Raw genomic sequence first — 27546 nt, 5'->3', positions numbered from 1 at the left:
GGCTAGTCAGCGGCTGAGTGTCTGAATTTTGATCACGTGGCCCCGGATGCTGCGTTCGCGGATGAAAAAAAATAAATAAATCTCAAAAACAGCCTGTCAAATGTCTTATCAAACTATAAAGCGTTTATTTTTAAAAACATCCAGCACGTTTGATGAATAAGATTATGTGTAAAATTAAAGTACATACGAGCAGTTTTCTGGCTTCCTCCTAAACGTGACGTTCGTTAAATGAAAGTTAGTTTGCGCCCAGCGGCTTGCCAGGAAGAATCGATCATGGTTTGTTTTGTAACCGGGTTCTCCCCGGAGGGTTTGGGGCCTCTCTGCTGTGTGCTGCCCCCTGCAGGAGTGGCCCTCCCCCTGCACCCCACAAAGACGGGCTGGGTCCTGCCCAATTTGGGGGGGCGGGGGTGGGTGGCAGGCTCTGCCAGCTGCTTATATAACTTCAGCGTGACTCACCTGCTTTTGATCCCGGGGCTGGGTGTATTTTTAAGTCTGGGTGCCAGGAACATTGCAAGGAGCTGGCCCTCAAGGCCTGGGAAGACGAAAAATTCCGTGCCAAGACAGGCGAACCGCGGCGAGGGCCCTTCGCAGGCGGAAATCCACCCTGCGGACGGACCAGGGGAAAAAAAAAAGCTGAACGACAGAGAGGAGAATTTTAACAGAAAAAGAGGACTTTAGAAGCAACTCTGGAGCGGAAAGGAAAGGGTGGGAAGCAGCGAGAGCTTTCTCCCGCTTTCCTATGCTCCAGTCGAGCCTCCTTGTTCAAGAGCAGTCTACCTCGGGACCTCTAAGTGCCAAGTGAAGGGGCAGAAACACCTCCAGTCCTCTTCTCCCGATTGTGGTGTGCATTTTAGACTTTGAATCGCCTTATTCCCTCCCTCGTTCTCTTGCGGAAGTAAAGGAAACCCCGGCTGTCTTTCCCTTCCTGTCCTACCTCGCAGGGAGGTTTGCAAATCGCCAGGTACCTGCAGCCGGCAGACTCAGCCCCCGATGAAGGCGGATATCTCAGTCTGCAGGAAAGCCGCTCTGAAGCTCGATCCGAAGGAGAAACGCAAAAATTAAAAACTTTGGGATGGCAACGCAAACGGAACTAGTTCAGCGTCAAATAATAACTTCGTTGTTTATTTTTAATCCCTGTATTATTTTTAGAATTAACTCCAGGTTGCAAACGTACCAGACTCACCTTCTTCCTCCTATTTTAACTTAACAGGCTGCCCCAATTTTCAATGACTCCGTTGAAGGAGGGTTTTTTTTTAAAAAAAAAATAGTGCCAAAGTTTTTAAAACTTTGGAAGAAGTTTGCTGGCCTCATCAAGGCCACCTAAAATGTATAATCCTCAGCTGCTCTTCTTATTAATTTCATTGAAGCCTTTAATGAGCTCTTGACGAAGCGTCTGCAGGAGTGACACCCTGCTAAATAAAAAGTCTTCTGCAGTCAAAATGAGAAAAAAATAATAATCAAATTTGCAAGATGCATTTTTTTAGGGGGGGGTGCTGGGTGTGTTCTGCAATTTTTAAAGCAGGCAAAGATGTAGGTACCTATAAATTTAATAAGTTATGTTCATTACCTAGAAGACACCTAATTCATTTTTCCAGTCTTGGACCTGTATTATCCCCGTTTATAAATCTCAGGGGTCAAATATATACACTCTTTACGATGGATGCATTTTTCCTGGACTCCTTTCTTACTGCCACTGGACCATTGCGCCTGTAATAAGCTTGTAAACAAAAGACCATCATGATACTAGTCCTCAGCGTGGCTCAGAATAAATCGGAAAGTTCCCATTCCGAGAGACTGCCGCAGTGAGACTTTTACTAGTTAAAAGTTAGCAAACTGAAACAGAAATGGAAGCAGTTACCAGGGCCTAAACACATTTGCCAAGGATAAAAGTAGGAAAAAAAATGGGTTTTTTTTCTCCCCTCCAGGAAAGTTGGAACAAGTAGAATGCTGGTCCTAGCACGCCCCTGTGTGGCTGGAGCAGGAATGGCAAGCATCCTCTAATAATAAACTAGGAATCTAAAAGAAAATGTATGGAAGTTATTAAAAAAGAGAGCAGGACGCTTACACGGACACCCCTTTTTTTAATTTCTAAATGCAAAACTTGCCCGCTGCCAAGAGATGCCCTCTTGTGGCAGAGCTGAGCAATGCAACGGGAAAAGGCAGGGAAAATGCCCTTTAAAAGGGGTGCAAAAGGGATTCCCCCCCCCCCCCGATTCATTTTCCTAATGGCGGGGAGAGATCGCCGCAGCCTCAAAGCACTGCTTCCGTGAATTTTTACCCGTTAATTCCCTATTCAATTATTTTTAGTGCATTCTGTTGCGACTTTGGGAATCTGTAATACGGGGAAGAAAAAAATAGTAATAATTAAGCAGTGAAGAGCGCCCTCTGGTGGCTGCAGGAGGTTTGTGCAAATGTGAAGAGAAATGTTGGCTTCGGACAACATTGAAAAGGCCTTTATACAAAAAGATGCTTTTAAAAAAAAAACAAAACAGAACAAAAACTCACTAAGTTAAGCAACAAAGCCAATCAAATGTAAAACAAAAAACAAAACAGTTTATACTTTCATATTTTTAATGGCAATTTTGTTACTTAAACATAATGTCCACCCCAAAACAACAACACTTTGTGTGAAGTTAGACAAAGGCATTTCAACCACAGGTGTGCATTTCGGAAAAGGAACCGGCTGGCTCAGCTTTCCAGCCAGAGTCTCTCTCCGAGAAGTGCAGCAGTTTAAGAGAATTACCAGCTTGGGATATGCTGAGGCCATCTAGTCCAACCCTTGGTTTAATGCCAGTTCAACCTCCTGCAAGGCCGGGGGTGAAACTTTGGTCCTCTGGCTGCAGCACCACAATTCTGGGCTTGTCCACAAATGTGGGGGCTGCCCCACCCTTAAGAAAGCTGGGGTGCAGCTAAGTGCAAGCAAAAATGGCTTGAAGGAAAGCTCCTGCTATAACCACCTTCTGCCTCAAGGTGGCAGTGATGCCAAGGGCAGCAGAGCTCCCCCTGGCGGCTGGTGCCTGGATCAAGAACACAGCTCAGCTTTGGACTTACGAACGTCACGGATGCAATTGTTGGGCCCGCTTTTAGGACTTTCCTTGCCACGGCCATTAAGCGAATCATGCCGTTAAGCAAATCATGCCTCCTTTACTGCATCCAGCTTCCCCCATCGACTTCGCCTGTAGGAAGGCTGGAAATGGCGAACACGTGACCAAGAGGCGGCAACGGTTTTTAATTGCCAAGTGGTCTAATTTCAATCACGTGATCTTGGGGGAATACTGTGACAGCCGTAAGTGCGAGGACCAGCCATAGGTCTTCAACAAGGCTGGTTGAAGAAGATGAAGGTCCTTCCTTTGCGGAGACGGTGGGGGACCAGCCGTTGACCCTCCGTCCATCTGCGAGGACATCCATCCCACCCCCGGCCCTTCTCTGCCAGGGACCCCCGCTCAGGGCAGAAGATAATCCAGCGGGACGTCGCATTCGCCCAGCACCACGTCCCGCCGCAGGCTGCACTCCTTGTTCAGCACTTTGATCCTCAAGCTGCGCCGAGGAAGCTCCTCCGGAGTGACGTCCTCAAAGAAGAAGTCCTCGTTGAAGATGGGGTTGCGTGTCCTCTTGATGACGGCGCTGCGCTGCCTTTGGCCCAGGCCGGGGCGCAGCTGCAGGGCCACGCAGCAGTGGATGTGGCGAGGGCTGCCCTGGGGCGGGTAGAAGCCTTCGGCGCTCACCAGGCGAACGCGGAGGCAGGCTTGCGGCGGGAGATACTCGCTGGAGAGGCGCAGCTGACCGCCTTGGCTGACCGTGAGCGTCACCTCCTTGGTCAGGCGCTGGTGGCAGCGCATCAAGTCCAGGGGGAAGAGCGGTGCCAGGGACCAGGCACCCGGTGAGATCCAGGCAGGATCGGCCTCACGGCGCAGGCAGCAAGGGCTGGTGTCTGCGGAGCTGGTGTCCTCCGTGGACAAGGAGCTGGGGCGTAGGGATGCGCCGGCATGGGGGGAACGGCAGGCCAGGCGCCGGCGGTGCCCGTGGCCGTGGCAAGGCAGCAGCCCGCCGAGGGGACGCGTGGGCAAGGGGGAATTGTAGGGGGAGTTGTCCGTGGAAGAGGCAGTGTCGCTGTCTGGCCCTGGCGTGGGCTGCGGAAGGGGCCTTGTCCGTGGGGAGGAGAGCCGGACCCCCTGCCCTCGGCGGGGCAGGGGTCTGCTGTGGAACAGCGATTCCCGCCGCCAGGTGTTGGGGCTTTCGGGCAGGCACTCCAAGCCCACCGGGTTGGGGAGCTGGATTGTGGCGGGAGCGCCTCGGAGTTGCACACCGGCCCGGTGTCCCTCCTGCACCGGGACGCCCTCGTTTTTGACCAGTGGGGCCTCGCTCGCCCTGGGCTTCCCAGCTGCACGCCGTCCTTGTAAGGTGGCGAGGTTGGGTGGGATGAAGAACGAGGGGATTGTGTCGGGGGTCAGCACGTTGGGGCAAGCGGGTTGGACGTTGGGGGTCTTTCGCTTGGAAAACATCTCAAATCGGGCCAGAGGAAGAAAAGTCACACGGTCCCTTCAAGAGAGAAGCGAGAGCCATCAGGACGAATCCTCTCACGTCAGTCTGGGAGGAAATCGAAGGAAAATCCAGTTAGAACCAGTTAGAACCCGTTGAACCACCTGCAAACAGGAGCTAGAATCAACTCAGCTTCCTGTGACCCGAGAAAGCATCTCTGATGTTTTCGGACCTCATGAGGACTAGTGACTTGTTTGGAAACACCACCACTCCAATTCAAAAACTAAAAAAATAAAAATAAAAATCCAATTTCCCTTGAGCAGCTGAATAGGAAAAAAAAAAGGATTAATTCTTCAAAGGTGAGTGCCCGCCCTCTCTGCTGATGTAGTTTTTTGGCAGCAGGAGGAACAAAATAAATTAAAACCTGGAGAACTCGCTAAGGAAGCAAACGCCTCTTCTCTCTCTTCACGGTTCCTGGAATTTTGCAAAGGGAGACAAAAGGTCCTACGTTTCGCAGGAGGAAAAAAGAGAAAGAAAGAAAGAAAGAAAGAAAGAAAGAAAGAAAGAAAGAAAGAAAGAAAGAAAGAAAGAAAGAAAGAAAGAAAGAAAGAGGGTCGAGCTCTTTCCCCTTCTTTGAAACGGCGTCCTTCCGCTTTGGAAAGAGATCCAACAGGCGATTTGCACGCTGAGCTGTGAAAGTGGCCGCTTGCCCAGGTGTGTCGGGGGATTATATCCAATTCAGAAATGTCAGGAGGCGTGGAAGAGCAGACGCGACAAACCCAGAGACACGACGAGCAAGCGTCTGAGACGCGCCCACGTCCCCCTTTTCTTCTCGTTTGCCCTCCCCTCCAGACCTGCTGGCCCATTGGGCAGAAGGAGAGCGGGGGGCCTCTGAACGTGCGCAGAGTTTTGTTTCTTCGCCCTTGAAGCAGAAGCCAAGATGGGCAAAGAGATGCTTTGGTGGAAGGGCGAAAGACGAGGAGGAGGACGGGGAGGGGGAGGGATTCAAAGCTTTACAAATCTCTCGAGCCTCACTCTTATTTATTTCCATGCCTGATGTTGGAGCCACTTTGCAGAAATATAAAATATCAGAGGAAGCTTTGGGGCAGAAGCAGAGCGAGAACTACAACAAGTCGCGCTTTTTCCCACCCGGTGGCCTTGCAAAGCCATAGAAAAAGGACTAAAATACAGATTTCTCCTGCAAGGATCACGGGGCGCCTCGTATCCGCTTGTAGGAGAAATCGTGCGCCCGTCCAGTTGCCAAATGACCCCCCCAGCCCATTTACCTGGCCATCCTCCTCCTCCTCCTCTCTTTCTTCCTTCAACCCATCCCCTGGGCCGCTCCCAACCTGCCTTCGTGGCCATCCGAGGCGCCAACCGGCACAATCCATGTTGCTGTTTATCATCCGCAGCCTTTTGATGTCACTGGGGTTTGTGTTTCAGCCACAAACACACTGGTCGGTCGGGGCGGTTCCACCACGGCAACAACCCACCCACCTTCAACAGGTCGAAGTTCAAAGCTCGCTTTCGGAAAAGCATCTCGGCTCAAAACTGGACCGCCGTCCGATGGGAAGCTGGGTTTGGCCCAAGAAAGCCGAAGAATTTGGACGGCACTGAACCCCTTCCTGGCGTCTCCATCGGGCTACACAATCTTTTCCTCCTGTTGTTGGCAGGCTGCCCCTCTCCGATCAGGTTTTGCACACAACGCAAGAACAAAGGGCCCATTCTTTGAAGCCAGGATAAAGGTTTGCAAATAGCGGCAGGCCAAGAAAACACGGCACGCCTCCCTGCCGGGATGGGTGCCGGTTTTGGCAATCCGACGTTGATTGACTGGACTCTCTGCTTTCATGCATGTGGTTTTTTTTTTTTTTGTAAATCAATCTAACACTGATGGCAACAACTCGTAGAAAACAAACATTGCTGTCGTGAAGCACGGGGGTGAACACACAACTTTTTTCCGTCATTCCCTGGGGTGAAAATTCAGAGCAAGCCATCCAGACATGAAAAACGTGGATCGCGCCCATCAGCAACTTCATCATATTTAGGGGAAAAACGGCGAGAGAGAAACGCAGCAAGTTGTGTGTTGTGGATAGATGTGCTATAAATGCAGGCAGCCCTTGGCTCACAGCAGCTTGCTTAGTGACCGATTCAAACTTAACAACGGCACTGAAAAAAAGCAATTTGTGACTTTTTTCCCCAACTTATGATCGTTGCAGCGCCCATGATCAAAACTCAAGATATTTGGAAGCCATTTACGCAGTTGCATGTGATCCATTCACTTCACAACCATGTTATTAACAACTGCAGTGTTTCACTGAACAACTGTGGCAAGGAAGGTCATAAAACGGGGCAAAAATGTCTTTTGGGCTCAGCTGTAGCCGTATGTTGAAGCCTCTCCCTATAAGTGTCTCTTATGGACTGTTGAGCTACGGAAATTCCTTTCTGAGTCTCTTTTTCCACCTGTTGTGCAGCTGAGGGCCAACCTCACTCTTATCTGACAGCATTTCTTCCCCTCCTTCAAAGGTCCGTCCCACATCCCATTCAACGTTCTCCGTTCCCTTTAAGAGACTGAAAATGCTCTCAGGATGCTAAATCTTTCCTTTTGGCCCACTGGGGGCTGCTTAAGAGTGTGGTCCTCTATATTCTTACCCATCCAGTTGCCACCCTATAAAAAAAGACGTTGAGACTCTAGAAAGAGTGCAGAGAAGAGCTACAGAGATGATTAAGGCGTTGAAGGTCAAAACATATGAAGAAGGGATGCAGGAATTGGGTACGTCTAGTTTAAGGAAAAGAAGGACTGGGGGGGGGGAATATGACAGCAGTCTTCCAATATCCCAGGGGTTCTTCCCAGCATTTGAGGGGAAGAGGGGAGTCAAGGTATTCTCCAAAGACCCTGAAGGCAGGAGAAGAAGCAACGGATGGAAACTAATCAAGGAGAGATTCAACTTAGAAGTAAGGAGAAACTTCTTGACAGTGAGAACAATTAAACTGCCTTCAGAAGTTGTGGGTTTTTAAGAGATTAGACAGACATTTGTCCAAAATGGTATAGTATCTCCTGCTTGAGCAGGGGGGGGTTGGACTAGAAGACCTCCAAGGTCCCTTCCAACTGTTATTCCATTTCATAAGCACAAGACCACCCCCTATTCAACATCAGGACCACGGACAGCTTCCCATTTAGCCATGAGCAAAACAGCTCAAAATGTTGCTTCATCAACATCAAAAATGATCCCCAAGCAGAATTTTAACCCCCTTCCGCTGGATCCTGAGGCTTTCTTGAACTCAGACCTCTTCCGAGGGAAGACAGGTGAGTCCCCATTGCTAAGGTGACTCCGGTTGAAAAGAAACAATGACTCAATTCCCTTGATCACAGCAAAACAGGAAATGAGAACAAAAGCAGAAGCAAAATGGGTCGAGGGCACCTTATTCTCCCAATAATTAAATGACATTTAATATTTTTTTTTATTTTGCAAAGGGAAGCGTTCATCATCTGAACTATACATATATAATTGGGAACCTGGCAAGGCAGGAAAAAGTTTTTTCCCCATTCCCTAAAGATTTGGTCTTCCAGTAGAACCGGAGAATCGTTGGGGAATCTCCCCCTGAAAGATCCGAAGAGAAACAAGGACAGCCAGAGCCCAGTTCGAGGTTTTCTCTTCAAGGGTGTGCAAATAACACCGTCAGTCTGGTTTTTCTTTCCCCCCCCAAAAAAGTTGAGATTTCAGGAATCTTTGTGAGAATCAGCTGGAGGTTGTCACTGGATGGGAAGAGGTCTTGGCGTCCAGATGGACCAAGAGAGCTGCAGCCAGGGAGATGGAGACAAAGAGAGGGATGAGACTCCGGGAGGGAACTGTCGGCAGAGGAGACGTGGATGCCTTTCTCTTTGGCCACGTTGTCCACCACGTTATCTCCAGTGCTTCAACCACGCCTGTTGGACCACCTTGCCTTGCAGGAAACAGAGACACTTGTCCTCCACCCAGCCCATCTGCGCCAAAAGCCAGAGCAGGAGAAAAGGGAGGGAAAAGTCAAGGAGATAAACGGGGATTGCGCCCGGTGTGTCTTCTTGTTCCTTCTGAAGGAGGCTGGAGAGAAGGCGGCCTCTTAAGAGACTTTTCCAAGAATGACAGCTGGGGGGTCCAATTGGACTCCACAGGTAAACTCACCTGTGGCTTCTGCGTGGAGGTTTTGCGCATCGGTGCTCCGCACAAAGCCAGACAGAAAAATCTTCTTCTCTTCTACTTTCTCCACCTTGGTTTCCACGAGGACTACGGAGCCCAGCGGGATGGGGCTGGAAGGGGGAGGATGGGCCTGTCAGGGCAGTGGATGATGGGTCATGGCAGCTAAATCTCTCTGTGGGTCCTCCCATGCCTGAAGTCAGAGGACAGGAAGCCATCTCAGCTCCCACCCTTCCTTCTCCTTCTGAGCCATCGACGCTCTTTGCTCTGCCTTTGTCAGCCCAAGATCATGGGGGAAATACAGACTAGGAGTAAGGTCGTCCTCAACTTACATCGGTTCACTTAGCGACGGCTTAAAACTACAACGGCACTGAACAAAAGTGACCGATTTTCACGCACTGTCCCCATAATCATGTGCTCAAAATTCAGACACTTGGCAAGCGATTCATATTTACGGCGGTCGCAAGGTCCCGGGATCACGTGATCCCCTTTCACGACCGACTGAGCGGGGAAGTCGAAGGGGAAGCCCGACTGGCTTCCCTTAACAACTCTGGCGAGGAAGGTCGTGAAATGGGGCCAAACCCATGTCTTTTTACTTGGCGTCGGAAACTTTGGGCTCCGCCGTGGTCGTTAAGATGAGGATCACCTACCCACTCAATTCCTCGCTTACCTCTTGAAGTTCACGGAGAGGCTGGCGGTCACCACGATGCCAAAGGCACAGATGCCGCAACTCGCAAAGGTGTGATCCAGGATGGCAGCCACAGCCCCACCGTGCATGAACCTGGATCGAATCGGAAGAGGGGAAGGGTAACGGGGGGGGGGGGGCGGAAGGAAAACAGGAGCAAGAGTCACAGCCAAGGAAGGAGAGAGATAAAGAGAGATCTCAGCCCAGAGGAAAAAATGGAAAAAACTCTCTCCAGAAACCCTCCCAAAATCTCTGGAAAACAAAAGGCAGGGGGGGAATCAGAGAAAGGTTCCTAGCCTCCCCCCCCCCCCCCCCGTTTACGCTCACTAAATGAAATCAAAGACTACCTGTGCATCTTGTAACAGGTCGTAAGAATGACCTTGAGGTTATTAATAACCTGTGAGGTTGAAAGAAAAAGAAGGGAGAGAATATTTTCAAACTTGGGACTTATTTTATCAGTGGCTGGGGAAGCGAACAAGGGATTCGGAAAATTAAGCCGTACAGTCCTAAGGCAAAGGCCTGGAAAAATGAAGCACCATTTTTTAATTTTCACGTTTTTCCTGCCACGCAGCGAGAGGCTGACGATGGAGCTTCGCAAGAACATGAATTGCCTTGCCAGAAAGACACCAAGGGTGTGTCAGGAGACGTGGCTACCAGCAATTTTATTTATCACTTAATTCGGATTTTGGGGCTGCCCAAGTCCTAAACGAATTTGTCTGGCTCCCTTTCCTTCTGCTGATAAAACTTGGGCGTTGCTATTTATTAATAGCATTTTTTTAAAAAAAAAAGTTCTTCCAACATTAGTTGGGCTGAATGACTTAGAAAATGCCTGCATTTCCAGAGCTTAGGATATTTTTCCTGGCCCCGTCTGGCATTCCTCAAACTGAATTTAAGAAGCTTTATCGACAGCCTCACAGTTCCATGGTGGGATAGTGGCAGTCCTCAAGATCTGACCGTAATTGAGCCTACTGATTATGGCTGTCATAAAATGGGTCACTCACTTACTGGTGGAGAAAGAGGAGACTTGTTGGAACTTGGGATCCTGCTCCTAAGTCCCCTTTTTTCAGGCAGGTTGTAATTTCGAGTAGTCCCTAAGCCGTCGGTCGTTAACTCGAGGACTGCCTGTTAAGCGAGGCATTTTCCCCTCAAATGTTAGAAAAGAGACTCGTAGAGCGTGCCCATCCAAGCTCACCCGATCATCCCTTCCAAATACGATCCCGGCTGGAGCAGAACCACCATCTGTCTCTCGGCCTCGTTGTAAAACATGGCAAATTCGAACCCGCGACCTTCGGCGGCCACGCTTCGGACGAACAAGCAGGCATCTTTCTGCTTTCTTGGGTTGTACCCTGATTTGCTGCGAACTACGAAGGCGGGAAAGAAAAAAAACAAAACGAGGGAGGAAAAAAAAATTATTTAGTTGGGGGGGGTGAAAAAAAGAGAAGAAGGAGATTTCCCTATTGATTAGATTTGGGGCTAAAATAATCATTTCCCTGGGGGGGGGGAATCCAAATCTAGAACATTTTGGGGAGGAGGTAAGCAGAATTGGTTGGGGGGGGTGGTGTCGCCGAGGGGCAAGTGGAAGTTAAAATTTTAAAGCGGGCTACGGGAGAAAAGAGGATGCAACACAAGAAAGGAGGTTTGAGAGTTTGTGCAAAATTGTCCCCGAATGAAACCCGAAAGGTGGATTCTGGGCTTTTCTGGCACTTCAGAGGGTGAGTCTAGCTGCTCTCAATTGCGCCCACTTTAGAGGAACCCAAACAGGGTCTTATACACCCTGGGCTAAGGATTCTGGGAGTTGAAGTCCACCCATTTTCCAAGTTGAGCAACCCAAGATCTTCCTTCAAAGGCTAGGAAATTGGCCTGGCTCCAGTTTTGATGTGGTCGACAGACCGAACTTTCCTCCTACGCAACCTGGTAAGTCAACTAAGGTGGCGCTGCTCAAGCTGGGGAGCTGAAGGCCCGCCTGGAAGGAACGGCGGTGGCCACCCGAGAAATGTCTTCAGTGGGATGGAAAGACTCACCCGGCATGCTGTCCACGCAGCTGTTGTGACTCGGGACGCGTTGCCACGATCCGTCCTCGGACAACTTGGTGAACTTCTGAAACTGGCCCATCATCTCCGGGCTCCAACTTGAGTTGGGGACACCAAGGTCCTTGAGACACTGGTGGGGCTGCCGCTGGGAAAGGACACTTGCGTTGAGGGAGCCCACTCACGGCCACGAGACCCCGCAGGCCACCGGGGTGGGTTATCTGCAGCCCTTCAATCATCTCTGCCCCGCCCCCCCCAAAAATCAGGTCTCTTAGGCTCGGAGTGCCCTCTCTAGATGCAGCAGCCTCCACCTTCTCTGGATCCTTCAGCATCTCCTTAGGATCTCAGAACCTTTTGGGTGGTCCTCCAAAACCAGGGACAAAGAGGTTTATTTGGGGAGGGTGTCCTCCCTCCCTTTTAAGCCCTCCCCAATACTCACTGTGGATGTCCTTCTCAGCAGCAGACGAGGAGGCTGCACCAAGAGTTCTTTCCTTCTTGCCAGACCAGGAATCCTGGGGGCCATCCCTTTGACCGCCTGGTTGACGCTCCTCAGAATACTCTGCATTCTGGATATTTTGACCCGCGGATGCCTGGAGAACGGCGTCTTCTTCTCAGGAGCCCTTCTTTGGGCACAGCTCAGCTCCCAACACCTTTAACCGGCTGCTTCCTTCAATCAGCAGTGGAGGAACTTCACCCAGGACCAATCGGAGTAAGCCTACAGCTTCTTCTTTCCAGTGAAGACACACCCTCAAACCAGAAGGACCTGATAAATGTACTCATGTGGCTGATTTCATAGCAAGACTTTCCATGGGTCTTTAAACCCAGATCCACTGGCCTATTTTTCCAGAGAACATCAAACAAGCCGCCGTCGCACAACAGGTGTTTAAGCTGTCCATGGTTACAAGGCACATTCCCAGAGGTGGGAGCAGAGATGATGTATATTTCCATCAAGCTCAACCTGGCAGATGTGCCTGTGTTGGGCCCTCCCATTAGTAAACACAGACATCTCCCCAAGGAACAAACCAATTTGATTTGAGCACAGCCAGGGAGCAGAGACTTTGAGGGTGGAAGCTGGATGCCATCTCCCAAACCTGTGGACCACGATGGAGGGGGGGGGCACCAGGATGGGAAAGGATCTAGGGGTGTGAAGCCCAATCAGTAAACAGCCTTTCCGTCTGGGAGGCTGAACATTATAGCTCCCACGATGGAAGGAAACCAGTCTTCCCAACCCCGCAACTACAAGCGTCTTCCATCCTTCGTTGAAAGAGGACAATGTCCTATTTTCAGCTGCAGAGAATGGTCACCTCCCAGCCGAAGGACTGGCCACCTCAAGGTAAAGCAGAAACATTCAAACCACCTCAAACCAAGTAGCCTTCATCCAGGATCCAAGGTGCCCACCAGAACCACCCAAGGTCCAGAGACCTGGCAGGTTGAGTAGAGTCTCTAGACAAGGGTGAACCTAACTCCCAGTTGTATCTCGGATACATCTATGAGGTTTACCTGGCCGTAGCCAAACTTTGGGAGCTTCTTCCAAATCCAACTCTCATTGGGAGCTGGGCTTGCAGTAAGTTCTCCACCCTTAATTAAAATTAATGAAGGGCTGTATGCCACCAGGGTTAGGGAGACAAGTCTCCCTTTTCCCCATCCCTGACCTGCGGGCCTTTTTCTCCTTAGCTCCCAGCTGGCATCAGGAAAATCAGGAAGAACAAGAGGACTCAAAAGTGCTTTTTGCACGAGGCAACTGGACTTCCATGGTTTTTTTTCCGAAGGACGTCTCGCTTCCCATCCCAGGAGCTTCCTCAGGTTCTGACCGGAGGGCGGGGAATGGAAGGATTTATGCTCGTGGCAGACAGCTGGTTGTTTGCCTCCTTTTGGAGAGTCGTTGTGGCCGCTTGGAGGTTTATCTGTGTCCTCAGGGTCACCCGAGTGGGGCAAATGGGTGTGGAGCCTTCTTGGAACTGCTGAAAGGAGAGTGTGGTAGGATGGAGATCGATCCACTATCTCAGGTAAGCCTCCAAGTGGCCTCAATGACTCTCCAAAAGAAGGCAAATGAGTATAAATCAGCTCTCTGCAAGAAGTATAAATCCTTCCATTCCCCACCATCCGGTCAAAGCTGAAGAAGCTCCTGGGATGAGAAGCGAGACGTCCTTCGGGAAAAACAACAACATGGAAGTCCAGTTGCATCATGGGAAAAAAAAGCACCTTTGGGATAACTGTGACCTGGATGACTGAGAATGTCCGCAGACAAAACAAGAGGCCTTTACGCAAAGACCAAACCAGAGCAGACACGGAAAGGCGAAATCCGTTTATCTATCCTCTATCTCATTTGCAATCTCTCCACGCTGCTCCTCAAGGCAATCTGTGAAACACTCGTGTAAAAGTAGAGCAAACGTTGAACAAGCCACGCCGGAGGCTGGGCAAAGAGGTAGGCATTTAACAGGCACCCCAAAAGACGTAAGCTTCTGCACCCCACAGACTGCAAGCAAGCCCACTGAAGATGCCCAGGGGATTTGCAAGATGCTGATTTTCAGCACCTGGGCATCCCCCCCCCCTCCTTGCTCAGGAGTCTGTACCCAAGGAAGTGAGCAACCAGGTACGCTGCCGCACTGGACATTACAGCCACTGGTGTCCCCCTTCTTGAAACCAACGCCAACACCATCCCCAAGGTTAAGAAGACAATCCCGATAAGAGTCTGGAGTCACTTGTCAGTTGGACAGCCATATAAATTCAGGAGGGACGCGGTGGCTCAGTGGGTTGGGACGCTGAGCTTGTCGATCAGAAGGTCGGCAGTTTGGCGGGTCGAATCCTGAGTGCCGCGTAGCAGAGTGAGCGCCTGCTACTCGTCCCAGCTTCTGCCAACCTAGCAGTTCGAAAGCACGTAAAAATGCAAGTAGAAAAATAGGGACCGCTACGGTGGGAAGGTAACAGCGTTCCGTGCGCCTTTGGCGTCTAGTCATGCCGGCCACATGACCACGGAGACGTCCTCGGACAAGCGCTGGCTCTTCGGCTTTGAAACGGAGATGAGCACCGGCCCCTAGAGTCGGAAATGACTAGCACGCATGTGTGGGGGAACCTTTACCTTTATAAATTCAATACAATTAAAATAAAAGAGAGTGCTGAACTATATCCAAAGCTTCCCAGATGCCACCAAACCCAGGAGATCCTACAGGTGGATTCTCCCAAAATCAGGCCAGGTGACTTTGCAAAGTTTTATAAAACACTCCACAAATCCCCCCCTCCCTTCTAGCACTGATGATGTCACCTAGTCGGGTCACGCGTCTGCCAACCCGCCCCTCCCAGTCCAGAGAACATGCCCAAATGGACCTCGCCGTCCGATCCTGATCCAATTTTCTCCGACTCCACCCATTTGGAGGCTGGCCTTGAAGAAAAATACATTGCCACATTTGAAAGACCAAAAAAAAACAAAAAAATCATAAAATACCCTCAAAGGGCCAAGAAAGGGGGACCGGGTTCGAAAGCAGTCAGAAAATCTCCGTCAGGTTTTAGAACTATGGCATGAAGGTCAGACTTTTCAGGTGACAATCCGAGAAAAAATACAGTTTTTTAGATTCACGCCTGCCCCCTCCCTTGTCTCACTTGACAAATGACGACACGCCAAACCGGTGTGGGTTGCCTTTTTTGACACGCTGTTGTTCCACCCAGTTGTGCAAAGCTGGCTGGAGAGACAGTGATGAAACTCTGAGAGTGGCTTGTCGCAGGGGAGAGGAGGAAGAGGAGGGTGGACGAAGAGCTGGGTTTTTGGGCAGCCAGGTGGCCTGTTAAGGGGAGCTGTTGGGATCCGTTTCTTTCTGGGGTGAAGAGGGGGGCTGCACTTTGACGCAGAGAACTTTAAAAAAAGGAAAAAAAGGAAAAAAATGTGCCATTTAGACAGTCCCGAGGCGGGAAAAATAGGATATTACCAAAATTGAGGCAGGTAATCAGGATAGCCACCCCTACGCTATATTTCTCGACACCCAGAGGGATTTTGGCCATGCTGCTTGGAATTCTGGGAGTTGTGGTCTGGGGGGGAAGCCAGGTTGGAGAAGGCAGGTTGAAGTGACCCTGTACAGGTAGTCCTCCTCTTAAAACGCTTCATTTAATGACCGTTCAAAGTTACAACGGCAGCGGAAAAAAGATGACTTACGACCGTTTTTTGCACTTACGACGGTTGCAGCATCCCCCATTGTCACCTGATCAAAATTTGGACGCTTGGCAAGGGGTTCGTATTTATGACGGTCGCAGCATTCCCCGGGGTCACGTGATCCCCTTTGGCGACCTTCTGACAAAAGGGGAAGGCCGGATTCACATCCCGTGTCCCTCCCTTAACAGCTGAGGCAAGGAAGGTCGTAAAGTGGGACCAAAACCCCCTTAGCAACAGAAATTGTGTGCTCTGTCGTGGTCGTAAGCCGAGGACCAGCTGCAATAGTTCTGCTTACCAATGCCCTGGGCATAAAGCGTCTGCCCATCCACGCTCCGGACTTCGAAGTTCACAAAGACCTTCCTGCCTTCGGTTCTGTCCGCCCGGGCCTCCACCAAGACCACGGAGCCCAGCGCCACGGGCCTGAGCGAGGGCGAGAAAGAACGTTGTGGGGGTCTGGCCCGCCCTGCCACTCAGGCGCCCTTTTAAAGTGGAACATGAAAATTTCTCCCCCTGTTATCTGTATACATTGAAACTAGACGGCGTTGTTTCTCTGTGTTACATGTGTGCATGTATGTGGTTATATGCGCAATCTTTTGTCATGTTTATGTAGTAGTGTGTGTTGGAGGTGGTTACCTTTTGAGAGCTGCATGCAATGAAATTTCATTTTAATGTATGCCAATTAGTATACAGTTAAAGTGACAATAAAGTTATTCTATTCTATTATTCTGTTCTATTCCACTCCACTCCACTCTTATTTTAATTCTTCTATTCTATTCTTATTTTTATTCCATTCCATTCCATTCCATTCTATTCTATTCTATCAAATCAAGCAAGACCTAATAGGACAGTAGCCCCCAAATCTATTCAGAATTGAGTTTGAATTAATCAGAAAAAGTGTACAGGTAATAATAATCTCTAATTTGTATCTTGCTAATATCAATCTGTCTGTCTATCGATCTATCTGTGGGAGATGAAAATATAGCCCCCTCCCCATATAACAAAATGAGGCTGGAGCAAACCTGAGAGAGGCCCCACAGTAGTGATTTAAAACAAAGCTTCGACTTGAACTTTATACTATTTCACAATACGAACGTATTCTTTGTAATCTACTGAGCTTTGCGCATTATGAAATTGCAAAGTCGATAGGTCTATGTATATTTGGAACATGAGTATTATAACTGTGGGAGAAATAGGGAAGTGAAAGTAGCTGATGGATGTGGGCTGCAATGTACACGGGTGTACGTGGAAAGTTATGTTCAGCAGAAAATACAGTATATGTGGAAAGTAGTTCAGCAGGGGGTCAGTAAGGGGTCCGTAAGAGGTCAGCAGACCATCTGACTACAGTCTTAGAACGAGAAAAGGTATAAAAGGTTGGGACTGGACCTGATTGATTTGCCACTGGCCTACAGCTGTCCTATTGGAATTTGCTATAACCGTTTGGTCCTCTTTGCAATGGGTTATTATTTTATTTATTTTATTTTAATTCCATTTATATCCCGCCCTTCTCCGAAGACTCAGGGCGGCTTACAAGCTTAGCAGTATTAATGTTCGTGATGATGTGTTATTATGCTTAGTGCAGGTTCGCATCCCACCAGGCTCAAGGTTGACTCAGCCTTCCATCCTTCCGAGGTAGGTAAAATGAGGACCCAGATTGTTGGGGGCAATTAAGCTGACTTTGTAATAATGCCGCTTAGGGGGTGTGTGAAAGCCCTAATAAGCAGGCATATACATAGAATGAAGGCTACTGCTAAGCTTGTAAGCCGCCCTGAGTCTTCGGAGAAGGGCGGGATATAAATGGAATAAAAATAAATAAATAAATAAATGTTCCAAATTATTAGAAAAATAAACCTCTGAATCTTAAAGTAAGAATTATTGGTTTGTGTTGCTGTCTCTTCTCTTTTCCACTGGTTTTTTTCCATCTCTCTCTCTCTCTCTCTCTCTCTTTCTCTCTCTCTCTCTCTCTCTCTCATCCATCCATCCATCCAGGACGCCCATCTTATCACAGGGTAACTGGGGCAGCTTACAATTATTAAAAAGAGAAATCTATACAGAATCTAGAGACACTACAAATCAAATACTATAAAAATACAAACGCTCAACAATGTATCTTTGGTGGTCAGCCTTCCCCCCACGCGCACCCCCCCCAAACTTGTTAAGGAGGCTGAGAGATTCCCTTTGGGACAAAAGGAAACGAAACAGGAAAAAACAACACAACAACCGCATCACAATTGGTGCCGTGAAGAGCGAGATTGTCCACCTCAATTCTTCTTCTTTCAATCCAATTCTCTTTTTTTAAGGCACTGACCTCTTATAGTTTATGTTGATGCCAGTGACCCTCGCATCGATGGAGGCGATGCTAGCCCCCACTGTGTGCTCCACGATAGTGATGATTGCACCACCGTTGGCAAATCTTGAGGGGCAAAACAGAACAAAGCTGGAGAACAAATCGCTTGAGCAAAATGGGAAATTGCACCACATTTATTGGCATTGAAAATAAAACAAATCATTTAACATCATTTAGTGGCACCGAGTAACAGAGTGTCAAAACAAGAGGATTTCCCGGCTGCAAGAAATGAACTAAACATTTTATATTTGTAACTTAGATCCATGTTTGCAACCGTCCTGTTAAGATTTCAGATTTTATAGTTATTATTCTGGGTTTTGTGTTTTGAATCCCGTGTTCCTTTCTACTGAAATATGGTGGGAATGTGCCATAGGATTAAATAAACAAACTTAGGAAAGGGCGGCGATCAAATTGTTGCCAGGTAGCAACTCAACCTTGCCACTTTCAGGAAGGGTGTAGATCAGGGGTGTCCAACCTTGTTAACTTTTAAGACTTGGGGACCAACTCCCAGAACCCCCCAGCCTGCACAGCTACAGACCAGGGATCTGCGACCTTGTTAAGTGCACAGCTGGCTGGAGAATTCTGGGAGTTAGTCCCCAAGTCTTAAAGCTAACAAGGTTGGACACCCCTGATCTATACCCAAAGCAAGAAATTCGGACAAGGAGTCAGAATTTCAGAACAGGAAGAGGATTTATATATATCAAAACCCACCTCGTAATATTGCTAGAGAGACGCAGCAACACTCGGCTTTTTCTTGGGGGTCAATTGGTTGGGGGGAAATGGGGCTTCCTAGTGAAAAGTAAGACCTGGGCTTAAATTGAGGAGGCTGACATCACATCCTCTTCTTGTTCTGAAATTCTGACTCCTTGTCCGAATTTCTTGCTTTGGGTATAGATCAGGGGTGTCCAACCTTGTTAACTTTATATATATGTAAAGGTAAAGGTTCCCCCGCACAGGCGTGCTAGTCGTTTCCGACTCTAGGGGCCGGTGCTCATCTCCGTTTCAAAGCCAAAGAGCCAGCGCTTGTCCGAGGACGTCTCCGTGGTCATGTGGCCGGCATGACTGGACGCCAAAGGCGCACGGAACGCTGTTACCTTCCCACCGGAGCGGTCCCTATTTTCCTACTTGCATTTTTACGTGCTTTCGAACTGCTAGGTTGGCAGAAGCTGGGACGAGTAACAGGCGCTCAACTCTGCTACGCGGCACTCGGGATTCGACCCGCCAAACTGCCGACCTTCTGATCGACAAGCTCAGCGTCCTAACCCACTGAGCCACCGCGTCCCTTTATATATACACACACACACACACAAACTGGATTATTTTTTTTAAAGCTTACCCTACAGGTCCTTCAAGATATGGCCCTGGTTGGAAGAGGGTCACCGCTCGCTTCTCCGAAGGGTTCATAAACACGGCGTGCTCAAAGCCCATGCCTTCCTCGCCGATGCTTTGGACAAAGAGGCGGCGTTCTCCATTTTGTGAGTCTGGCTTCTGGTGCCCTTCTGCAGAAGCTACAAAGGAAAGAAAAAAAAAGCAACATCAGTCTGGGTTGGACCCCAAAGGAAACTTGATTTTTTTTCAAGAAGCCAACTGGACTGCCTTGTTTTTTTTTTTCCTTTGAAGACATGTCGCTTCTGATCTTACGAGCCTTGCAAGGTGCAAAGGACCAGCTCGGTCTGCAAGTAGTATACATCCTTCCACTCCCCCACATCTCCTCAGAGCTGAAGAAGCTTCTTGGACGAGGAGCAAAACGTCTTCCAAAAAGCAACAGCAACCAGGAGGTCCAGTTGCCTCCTGAAAAAGCTCCTTTGGGACCCCCGTCTTCAAGCTGCCAAGTTGAGGAACACAACCCCAGACGGTCAGATCTTCCTTCAAAGGCTAGGAAATTGGCCTCACTCCAGTTTTGATGTGGTTGACAGCCAGAACTTTCCTCCTACAATCTGATGGTGGTGTTCCTCAAGCTGGCCAACTTGCAGATGGGTGGACTTCCAACGCCCAGAGGTCCAGCTGCGGGGAGGGGAAACCTGGAGAGCTGAACTCCACCCACCGTCAGGAGGTTGAGCAACCCTGCAGAGGGAAGGATCTGGGTCAACTAATTTGGGATGACAGATTTGAGGACATGCCATCTTCTAATGAACTGACAGCTGTAGAAGGAAGACCCACCTTGGTGGCTACCCAAGAAATGTCTTGAGCGGGATGGAAAGACTGACCTGTCATGTAACTCGGAATGCGTTGCCACGATCCGTCCTCGGACATCTTGGTGAACTTCTGAAACTGGCCCATCATCTCCGGGCTCCAACTTGAGTTGGGGACACCGAGGTCCTTGAGACACTGGTGGGGCTGCTGCTGGGAAAGGACACTTGCGATGAGGGAGCCCACTCATGGCCACGAGACCCTGCAGGCCACCAGGGTGGGTTATCTGCAGCCATTCAATCATCTCTGCCCTCCCCCCCCAAAAAAATCAGGTCTCTTAGGCTCGGAGTGCCCTCTCTAGATGCAGCAGCCTCCACCTTCTCTGGATCCTTCAGCATCTCCTTAGGATCACAGAACCTTTTGGGTGGTCCTCCAAAACCAGGGACAAAGAGGTTTATTTGGGGAGGGTGTCCTCCCTCTCTTTTAAGCCCTCCCCAATACTCACTGTGGATGTCCTTCTCAGCAGCAGAGGAGGAGGCTGTACCAAGAGTTCTTTCCTTCTTGCCAGACCAGGAATCCTGGGGGCCATCCCTTTGACCGCCTGGTTGATGCTCCTCAGAATACTCTGCATTCTGGATTTTTTGACCCGCGGTTACCTGGAGAACGGCGTCTTCTTCTCAGGAGCCCTTCTTTGGGCACAGCTCAGCTCCCAACACCTTTAACCGGCTGCTTCCTTCAATCAGCAGTGGAGGAACTTCACCCAGGACCAATCGGAGTAAGCCTACAGCTTCTTCCTTCCAGTGAAGAGACACCCTCAAACCAGAAGGACCTGAGAACTTTGCTCATGATTCCCACCCCCACAACCCCCACGATGTGAGCCAAGACCTTCCACGATGAATTTGGATACAATCATCTGGCCTTAATCCCAGATCCGTGGGCATATTTTCACCAAGGAGATGAAACAAGTTGCATGCTGTTGCTCAGCTGGTATTTAAAATGTCAGCAGTTTCACAAGAGATGCCTCGTGGTGGAAGCGGAGATGATGTACTACGTTTACAGTATTTCTCCATCCAGCGGAGAATTAATTAAAATTAATGAATGACCGTATGCAACAAAATTTCATTTTTAATGTATACTGACTAGTGTACATTTCAAGTGACAATAAAGATTTCTATTCTATTCCATTCCATCTATTCTATTCCTATTCCATTCCATTCTATTCCACGAGGGATATGGAGATGGTCTCCTTTTTTTGCATCCCTGACCTGTGGCCATTTTTCTCCTTAGCTCCCAGCTGGCATCAGGAAAATCAGGAAGAAGAGGCAGATATACAAATTGGTTCCGAAAGATAAAGCAGGAGCAGACACGTAAAGAGTAGTTACATTTATCATTTTCATTTGCAATCTCCTGGCTCCTAGTCAAACCAACATGTAAAACGCTGATGTAAAAACAGGCTAACGTTTAACAAGTGTCAACAGGTCTTCCAGAAGGCACTCAGGAAGCTGGGCTGAGGTAGGAATTTAACAGGCACTCTTTGTGTCCAGAATTCCCTGTCCCAAAAGGCATTTATAAGCTAACTAAAGTGCTTCAGATAAACACAGTAATACAATATCTGTTTCTTAGCATCCCCAAGGGATCAAATTTCCCTGACCACAGTCCTTGGTTCTCTTCCGAGCTGGCTGGTTTTCTTGCAGACCTTTCGTGACCCAGCTAGGTAACACCATCAGTACTGGAAGGAAACGGGGTTTACCTGACGACGTTACCTAGTCGGGTCACGAAACGTCTGCAAGAAAACCCACCCAGTTCAGAGAGGCCCCAAGGACCCCACAGTCCAATCTTGATCCAATTTTCTTCGACTCCGCCAGCTTGGAGGCTGGCCTCCAAGAAGACACGGACCACATTTGAAATATAAATACCCCGGAAAGGGCAAGAAAGCGGGATCGAGTTCAAAAACAGCCAGAAAACACCCATCTGATTTTAGAATTAGGGCACGAAGCTCAGATCCATTAGGTGACACTTCGGCAAGAAATATGGTGTGGTGTTTTGTTTTGTTTTTTGGATTCACAGCCTCCCACCTCACTTGATAAATGACGACATGCCCAACCGGTGTGGGTTGCATTTTTTTTGGCACGCTGTTGTTCCAGCCTGTCGTGCAAAGGTGGCTGGAGAGAGACCGATGAAACTCCGAGTGGCTTGTAAGAGGGCTGAGGAAGGTGTTCTTCAGGCAACCAGGTGGGCTGTTAAAGGGAGCCGTCAAGATGCGTTTCTTTCTGGGGCGAAGAGGGGGGCGGCAGTTCAATGAAGAGACCTAAAATAAATAGAGGAGAAAGCGGAGAAAATAACCAGGCTAGGAAAATAGGGTATTACCAAAAATTGAATCAGGCAATCGGAATAGCTACCTCTAATCTACATTTCTTTAAACCTGGAGGGCTTTCAGCCAGGCTGCTTGGAATTCTGGGAACTGTAGTCGGGGAGGGGAGAATTCCAGGTTGGAGAAGGCAAATACTTACCAGTGGCCTCTGCATGGAGGGTCTGCTCATCCACACTCCGGATTTCACCACTCACAAAGATCTTCTTGCCCTCAACTTTGTCCACCCTGCTGTCCACCAAGACCACGGAGCCCAAGGCCACGGGGCTGAATGAGGGGGAAACACGCAAATTGGTACAAGACCCTGGACTGATTGTTTCTTCCAAACCTTAACGAATGCATTCAATTCAATCCTCAATTATTATTTTTTACCCCTTAAGGCACTGACCTCTTGTAGTTTAAGTTGAGATTAGCGGTCATCACCCGGCGGGTGAGGTAGAAGGCGCTGGTCCCTACTGTGGTGTCCAGGATAGTGGCGATGGCACCGCCGTGGGTGTATCTTGAGAGGCAAAATAAAATAAAACTTAAAAACAAATGCTCGAGGAAAGTGGGAATCTGCAAACTCAAAAAGGGGGAAAAGGAGAAGAGGGGGATTTACGTCCGTTAAAATAACAGGTTGGGGAAGCTAAATTGTGCTGGGCAACCTTCTTTGCACAGATTCAATGCCAGGGGATGCTCCAAAGAGGTCCACAAGGATATTTATTAAATTTATTTGCTGCCCGCCTCACTACTAGGTGACCCTCGAGCAGCTTGCAGTGTTAAAAAGAATAAAACAATCATTTCGTGTCATTTAAAGAAAGGGCCGCAATCGGATCGTTGAGCAAACAAACCTCGCAGCTTTACAGGAATCGTCCACTCCGGGGGTGCCCAACCTCGTTAACTTTTAAGACTTGTGGGCTTCAACCCCCAGAATTCCCCACTCAGCACAGCTATTATACCTCGTTAACTGCACAGCTGGCTGGGGAATTCTGGGAGTCGAAGTCCACAAGTTAACAAGCTTGGAGACTCCTGACCTATACCCGTTCGGGAATGGAGTCAGAATTTCAGAACAGGAAGAGGATATGATGTCAGCCTCAATTTAAGCTCAGGTCTTTTTTTTCCCCCACTAGGGAGGAAGTCCAATTTCCCCCCAACCGATTTATCCCCCAAAACAGCCGAGTGCAGGATTTTAGCCTGAAGCATCATCTCTATATCAATATTATGAAATTTTTTACAAACAGGATTTTTTTTGTGTGCTTTTTTTAAGACTTACCCTGTAGGTCCTTCAAGGTAGGGCCCTATTTGGAAGACGGCCGCCACCCTCCTCTGCGAAATGTTCAGAAACATGGCGTACTCAAAGCCCATGCCTTCCTCGGTGATACATCGGAGGAAGAGGCGGCGTTTATCGTTTTGCAATCCTTGCTCCCGGCATCCTTCTGCAGAGGCAGCAAAAAAGCAACCTCGGTCAGAGTTAGACCCCACCCCACAAGAACCTACATTGAGCTCATCCTCGGGATTTGCAGCCATAACCCAGCCCGAAATTTCAACTGCTAAGAGAGGCAGTTGTTAAGTCCATGTTGTCCCATTTAGTGGCCTCTCTTGCCAGGGAATCCCTGCAGTTTAGTCACATGGTTGTTAAGTGCATTTGGCTTCCCACATTGACTTTGCTTGTCGGGAAGGTCGCCAAAGGGGGGATCACGTGACCCCGGGACACGGTGACCGTTGTAAATATGAGTCAGTTGGCGTCTGAATTTTGACCAGGTGGCCCTGGAGATGCTACAACGGTCCTAGGTGTGAAACACCGCTGAAGTCACTTTTTTCAATGTGGTTTTAATTTCAAATGCTCACTAAACAAACGGCTGTGCCTCAAAGGCTAAATGTGCCATTTTTAAAATTTTGTTGTTTTGATAATAGCTCATTTGCCTGCCACAAATTCCTCTAAGTAAAGTCCTGTGCGTGGACGGATTAAAGGTGTACAAGCCTATTGACAGAGGGGACAGGAAAGACAACTATACCCAGCCACCCATTTTTAAAATTTACGGAGCTTAGGGAACACAGGGAGTAAAATTTAGAGGGTGAGGTGGGGAGAGACCAAAATAATCTGGATTAGGCCCTGCTGCTCTCCTTTTCAAAGGGAAGGGAAATGGTGTAAATCTGCCACAATTGATCTCTTCAGCTCGACCAGGCAGAATGTGTCAGACTGACTGATTACAGGAACACCCAACATTTCTTTTTGGCTACCCATAACTTCAGAACGATTGAATTTGGGATTATGTTCCGGGGTCACCAAAACTTTAGCCCTGTTTCTGATGGAAGCAAAGGTTGAAATGCTGCAGGCTGGCAGGCAGGAGCTTGCCTGGAAGATGATCATAAACACTCCTGTAAGAGGGCAGCTTCTGCCAACTGTCGTCTTTCGTCATCTCCATGTATCGGTTGAACTGCTTCATCATTTCCTGGCTCCAGCTAGGATTGGGGACAGCTCGATCTTTACTTTTCTCTGTTGCATTTTGCCAAGCCTGGAAACAGAAAGTAGACATCAGAACATGGAACAATAAGATTGGGACCTTGGAGGTCTTCTAGTCCAACCCCCAACATGGTTTGTTAGTCGACTAACTGCAGAAGGCAAAACAGTGGCCCGGGGGATTTACACTCAACCACTTAAAAAACAGGCCTCAAATTTCTGAAGCTCACCTGCTCTGATCATTTGGAAAAGAGGTATCAGTTTGTGTCACCCACCGAACATGGCTTAGAACAGGGGTGGGCAACTCCGGCCCCTTAACGACCTGTGGACTTCAACTCCCAGAATTCGTGAGCCAGCTCAGAATTCTGGGAGTTCCAGAATTCCAATCTGGCTCAGGAACTCTGGGAGTTGAAATCCACAGGTCGTCAACAGGCCGGAGTTGCCCACCCCTGGTTTAGAAGCTACGTAAGCCAGCCTGATGCATTACGCTAGAGCCAATGGAAACAAGCCACGATGCAGATTAGCAGTAAGCGTGCCACAAGCTACAGCGTTTATCAGAGAACCGGATAAAACCAGAGCATGCACCACAAATCAAAGTTATTACCCGAAACTAAAAAAAACAACAACAAAAAAAAACCAGCAAATGTTTTCCGGGTTGGTTAAGAAAAAGGTGGATTGACGGATTGCCAATTCTTTTGATACTCACTGCTGAATCTCCCTGTACTTTGTGGGAGACATGGTGGAGGACCCCCATGGGGGAAATTGGGTCCTGCACCCCTTTTCTAGGGGTCACGAAGCAAGGGAGACCCCTCCACAGCCTGGCCCAGTTTCGCAGCATGACGTGCGCGATTCACTCCTCGGCAGCAAAATCCAGCGCTTTCTCCACAGGGAACCACAACGCAAGAGAGGAGAATGTCACAGAGCTACTTCTGTCAAAAGAATGTGGGTAACAGTTTGAGCGCAACTATCCCGGATGCAGCTTTGATCTGGTTGCTAAAAGGAGACCTCTCAACTTCGCTGCCTCCCCCCCTCCCGCTTCTGGGTTGTCACAGACTCCATCTACCATCTTCCCCAGCCCATAGGCCAGATGCAGTGTTTGTGAGCTGATGGGGACTGCAAAGCTCATCTATCCGGGCCACAGCAGTGTTTTGGGGGAGGGGAGGCCTGTCCTAAGCCAAAATGGCAGAGGGTATCTGGTGAAGGTCGAGCAGCCTGGTCAGCAATTGAGCAACACAGGAGCGCCGGGAGGGCATAACTATTGCCAGCTGGCTTTGACCTTCAGCATTTTTCCAGCGTCCCGTTATATTTATTTATACATATACGTATGCACACCCACACACACACGCATTTATATCTATCTATCTATCTATCTATCTATCTATCTATCCATCCATCCATCCATTTATTCATCCATTTATTCATTGCTGGGGCAGCCTGATTCTTCCCCACCTGTTTCAGCCCTGGAGGGCAGCTGATCTCTGGCTTTGCAACCTTTTGAAGGACCCACTTCTAGATTTTTAATTGCATATATACACACATTTCCTATACATACCGTGTGTGTATATGTGTGTGTACACACATACATATATATAATTTCAGGCTGGCAAGTATACAGAAACACACAAACACACACAATTACAAACACAATATATACGCCATATACGTGCATATCGTTGAATAGATTCCGTATCTATACTTAATTTATATACACGCATGCATACGTAACTGCAAATATCCTCACATTACGACTGTTGCATCTTTTCTACTCGTGTCTGTTAAACGCAACCAGAATTATTTTTCTTTTTCAAGGCAGCCCAGAGCCTCTCGTGGAACCTCAGGGATTCCTGCCTCATTTACGGGTCGGGCAGCAAAATAAGGATTATTTAAATGACCCCCTCAGTTGGGAAGCCCAGCAGGCCTACCTGGCAGGGCTGTCGTTCCTCTCGGCGTGACCTTTGACCTCCGACCCGGCCAGCCACCCCCGCAGCACGACTCACCTCCGTCGCCCTCGCCTCCCGAGAGCAGAATGACCGGGAGAAAGCGTCGCCGGCTCCTGACGTCACGGGGGGCGTGGCCTCACGGCGTTCTCGCGACGGTTTCTCGTTTGCCCCCGTGTCAGTTTTGAATTCGCCCGCTTCCGCCCAGGCCTTCTGAGGCTCTGTCAGTCAAGGCGATCTATCCAATCAGGCGCTGTCCCGCCTCCTCGGTTCCTCTGAAGTTCCCTTGGATTGGGTCTTAGAAGTGCCAGTCCGGCCGAACAAGGCGTTACTCCAATGACACGCCAGCTCGAGCCTCACCTAAGTCCTTCTCCCCTCCCATTGGACAATCTGAACGCCAATCTAGTGTGGCGTGACCTTGCTCATCAAACCTTAATTCCTGACTCATCCGCGCACTTACGTATCCAAGCGGCTTCTCTGATTGGCCCAGGGGAGTGTCAATCGCCCTCCCCTTTGCAGAGCAATAAAAAAGAAAAGAAAAAAAAGTTTCTTGCTCATGCTGGAGAACTTTGCACACGCTCAGAGGCCCCAAACCCTCATTTAAGACCATTCTGGCGCCTGAATGCTTGTGTGCACGGGCAAAGTCCCATTTTCCCCAAGGGAAAGGCATCCCCTGAGCATGTGCAGAGTTCCCCAGGGAAACCAGCCCCTGCTTTTTAAGCAAATTGGAGCATTTTTTCTTCTTCTGCAGGAGGGCAGAAAGCCGCAGCCTTGGCATCGAGAGGGCCTGACTCCGCAGAGGGCGGACAAAACGTGACCAGTG

At 49.0% G+C, this 27546-nt stretch overlaps 4 protein-coding genes across 13 annotated transcripts; all 4 read right to left on the bottom strand.

Annotated features, from left to right (window-relative positions):
- Positions 1 to 2223: 2223 nt before the first annotated feature.
- Positions 2224 to 6791, bottom strand: C2CD4D (C2 calcium dependent domain containing 4D). 2 transcript variants are annotated; one of them, XM_081340709.1, is made up of 2 exons: positions 5977 to 6791; positions 2224 to 4587 (listed from the first exon to the last, which is right to left on the bottom strand). In XM_081340709.1, the coding sequence occupies exon 2, from the start codon at positions 4500 to 4502 to the stop codon at positions 3444 to 3446; it is 1059 nt and encodes a 352-aa protein (XP_081196835.1). In that variant the 5' UTR covers positions 4503 to 4587; positions 5977 to 6791; the 3' UTR covers positions 2224 to 3443. The 2 variants fall into 2 exon arrangements, with proteins under 2 accessions (XP_081196835.1, XP_081196834.1); XM_081340708.1 differs by lacking the exon at positions 5977 to 6791 and adding an exon at positions 5766 to 5968.
- A 1128-nt stretch (positions 6792 to 7919) lies between these two features.
- On the bottom strand, positions 7920 to 13496 carry LOC308675405 (acyl-coenzyme A thioesterase THEM4-like). Of its 5 annotated transcripts, none has more exons than XM_081340725.1 (6): positions 11803 to 13496; positions 11358 to 11505; positions 10529 to 10697; positions 9322 to 9432; positions 8640 to 8764; positions 7920 to 8461 (listed from the first exon to the last, which is right to left on the bottom strand). In XM_081340725.1, the coding sequence occupies exons 1-6, from the start codon at positions 11926 to 11928 to the stop codon at positions 8217 to 8219; spliced, it is 924 nt and encodes a 307-aa protein (XP_081196851.1). In that variant the 5' UTR covers positions 11929 to 13496; the 3' UTR covers positions 7920 to 8216. The 5 variants fall into 5 exon arrangements, with proteins under 5 accessions (XP_081196851.1, XP_081196850.1, XP_081196849.1 ...); XM_081340724.1 differs by having other exon boundaries at positions 11358 to 11511; positions 11803 to 13490; XM_081340723.1 differs by adding an exon at positions 9684 to 9733 and having other exon boundaries at positions 11358 to 11937.
- A 233-nt stretch (positions 13497 to 13729) lies between these two features.
- LOC308675420 (acyl-coenzyme A thioesterase THEM4-like) lies at positions 13730 to 20725 on the bottom strand. Of its 3 annotated transcripts, none has more exons than XM_081340756.1 (6): positions 20484 to 20725; positions 20056 to 20191; positions 19185 to 19356; positions 17810 to 17914; positions 15800 to 15924; positions 13730 to 15210 (listed from the first exon to the last, which is right to left on the bottom strand). In XM_081340756.1, exons 1-6 carry the CDS (start codon positions 20607 to 20609, stop codon positions 15143 to 15145), a joined length of 732 nt encoding a protein of 243 aa, XP_081196882.1. In that variant the 5' UTR covers positions 20610 to 20725; the 3' UTR covers positions 13730 to 15142. The 3 variants fall into 3 exon arrangements, with proteins under 3 accessions (XP_081196882.1, XP_081196883.1, XP_081196884.1); XM_081340757.1 differs by having other exon boundaries at positions 20056 to 20188; XM_081340758.1 differs by having other exon boundaries at positions 20056 to 20185.
- A 180-nt stretch (positions 20726 to 20905) lies between these two features.
- LOC308675419 (acyl-coenzyme A thioesterase THEM4-like) lies at positions 20906 to 26804 on the bottom strand. 3 transcript variants are annotated; one of them, XM_081340755.1, is made up of 7 exons: positions 26784 to 26800; positions 25493 to 25662; positions 24682 to 24841; positions 23599 to 23761; positions 22735 to 22845; positions 22489 to 22613; positions 20906 to 22286 (listed from the first exon to the last, which is right to left on the bottom strand). In XM_081340755.1, the coding sequence occupies exons 2-7, from the start codon at positions 25622 to 25624 to the stop codon at positions 22219 to 22221; spliced, it is 759 nt and encodes a 252-aa protein (XP_081196881.1). In that variant the 5' UTR covers positions 25625 to 25662; positions 26784 to 26800; the 3' UTR covers positions 20906 to 22218. The 3 variants fall into 3 exon arrangements, with proteins under 3 accessions (XP_081196881.1, XP_081196880.1, XP_081196879.1); XM_081340754.1 differs by lacking the exon at positions 26784 to 26800 and adding an exon at positions 26709 to 26737; XM_081340753.1 differs by having other exon boundaries at positions 20910 to 22286; positions 25493 to 25715; positions 26709 to 26804.
- Positions 26805 to 27546: the final 742 nt, after the last annotated feature.

This window comes from Vipera berus (genome assembly GCF_964194415.1).
Source record: "Vipera berus genome assembly, chromosome: 16".
Classification (NCBI taxonomy): Eukaryota; Metazoa; Chordata; class Lepidosauria; order Squamata; family Viperidae; genus Vipera; species Vipera berus.
Note: the sequence above shows the minus strand (reverse complement) of the source record. Positions and strands in the feature narration are given on the sequence as shown.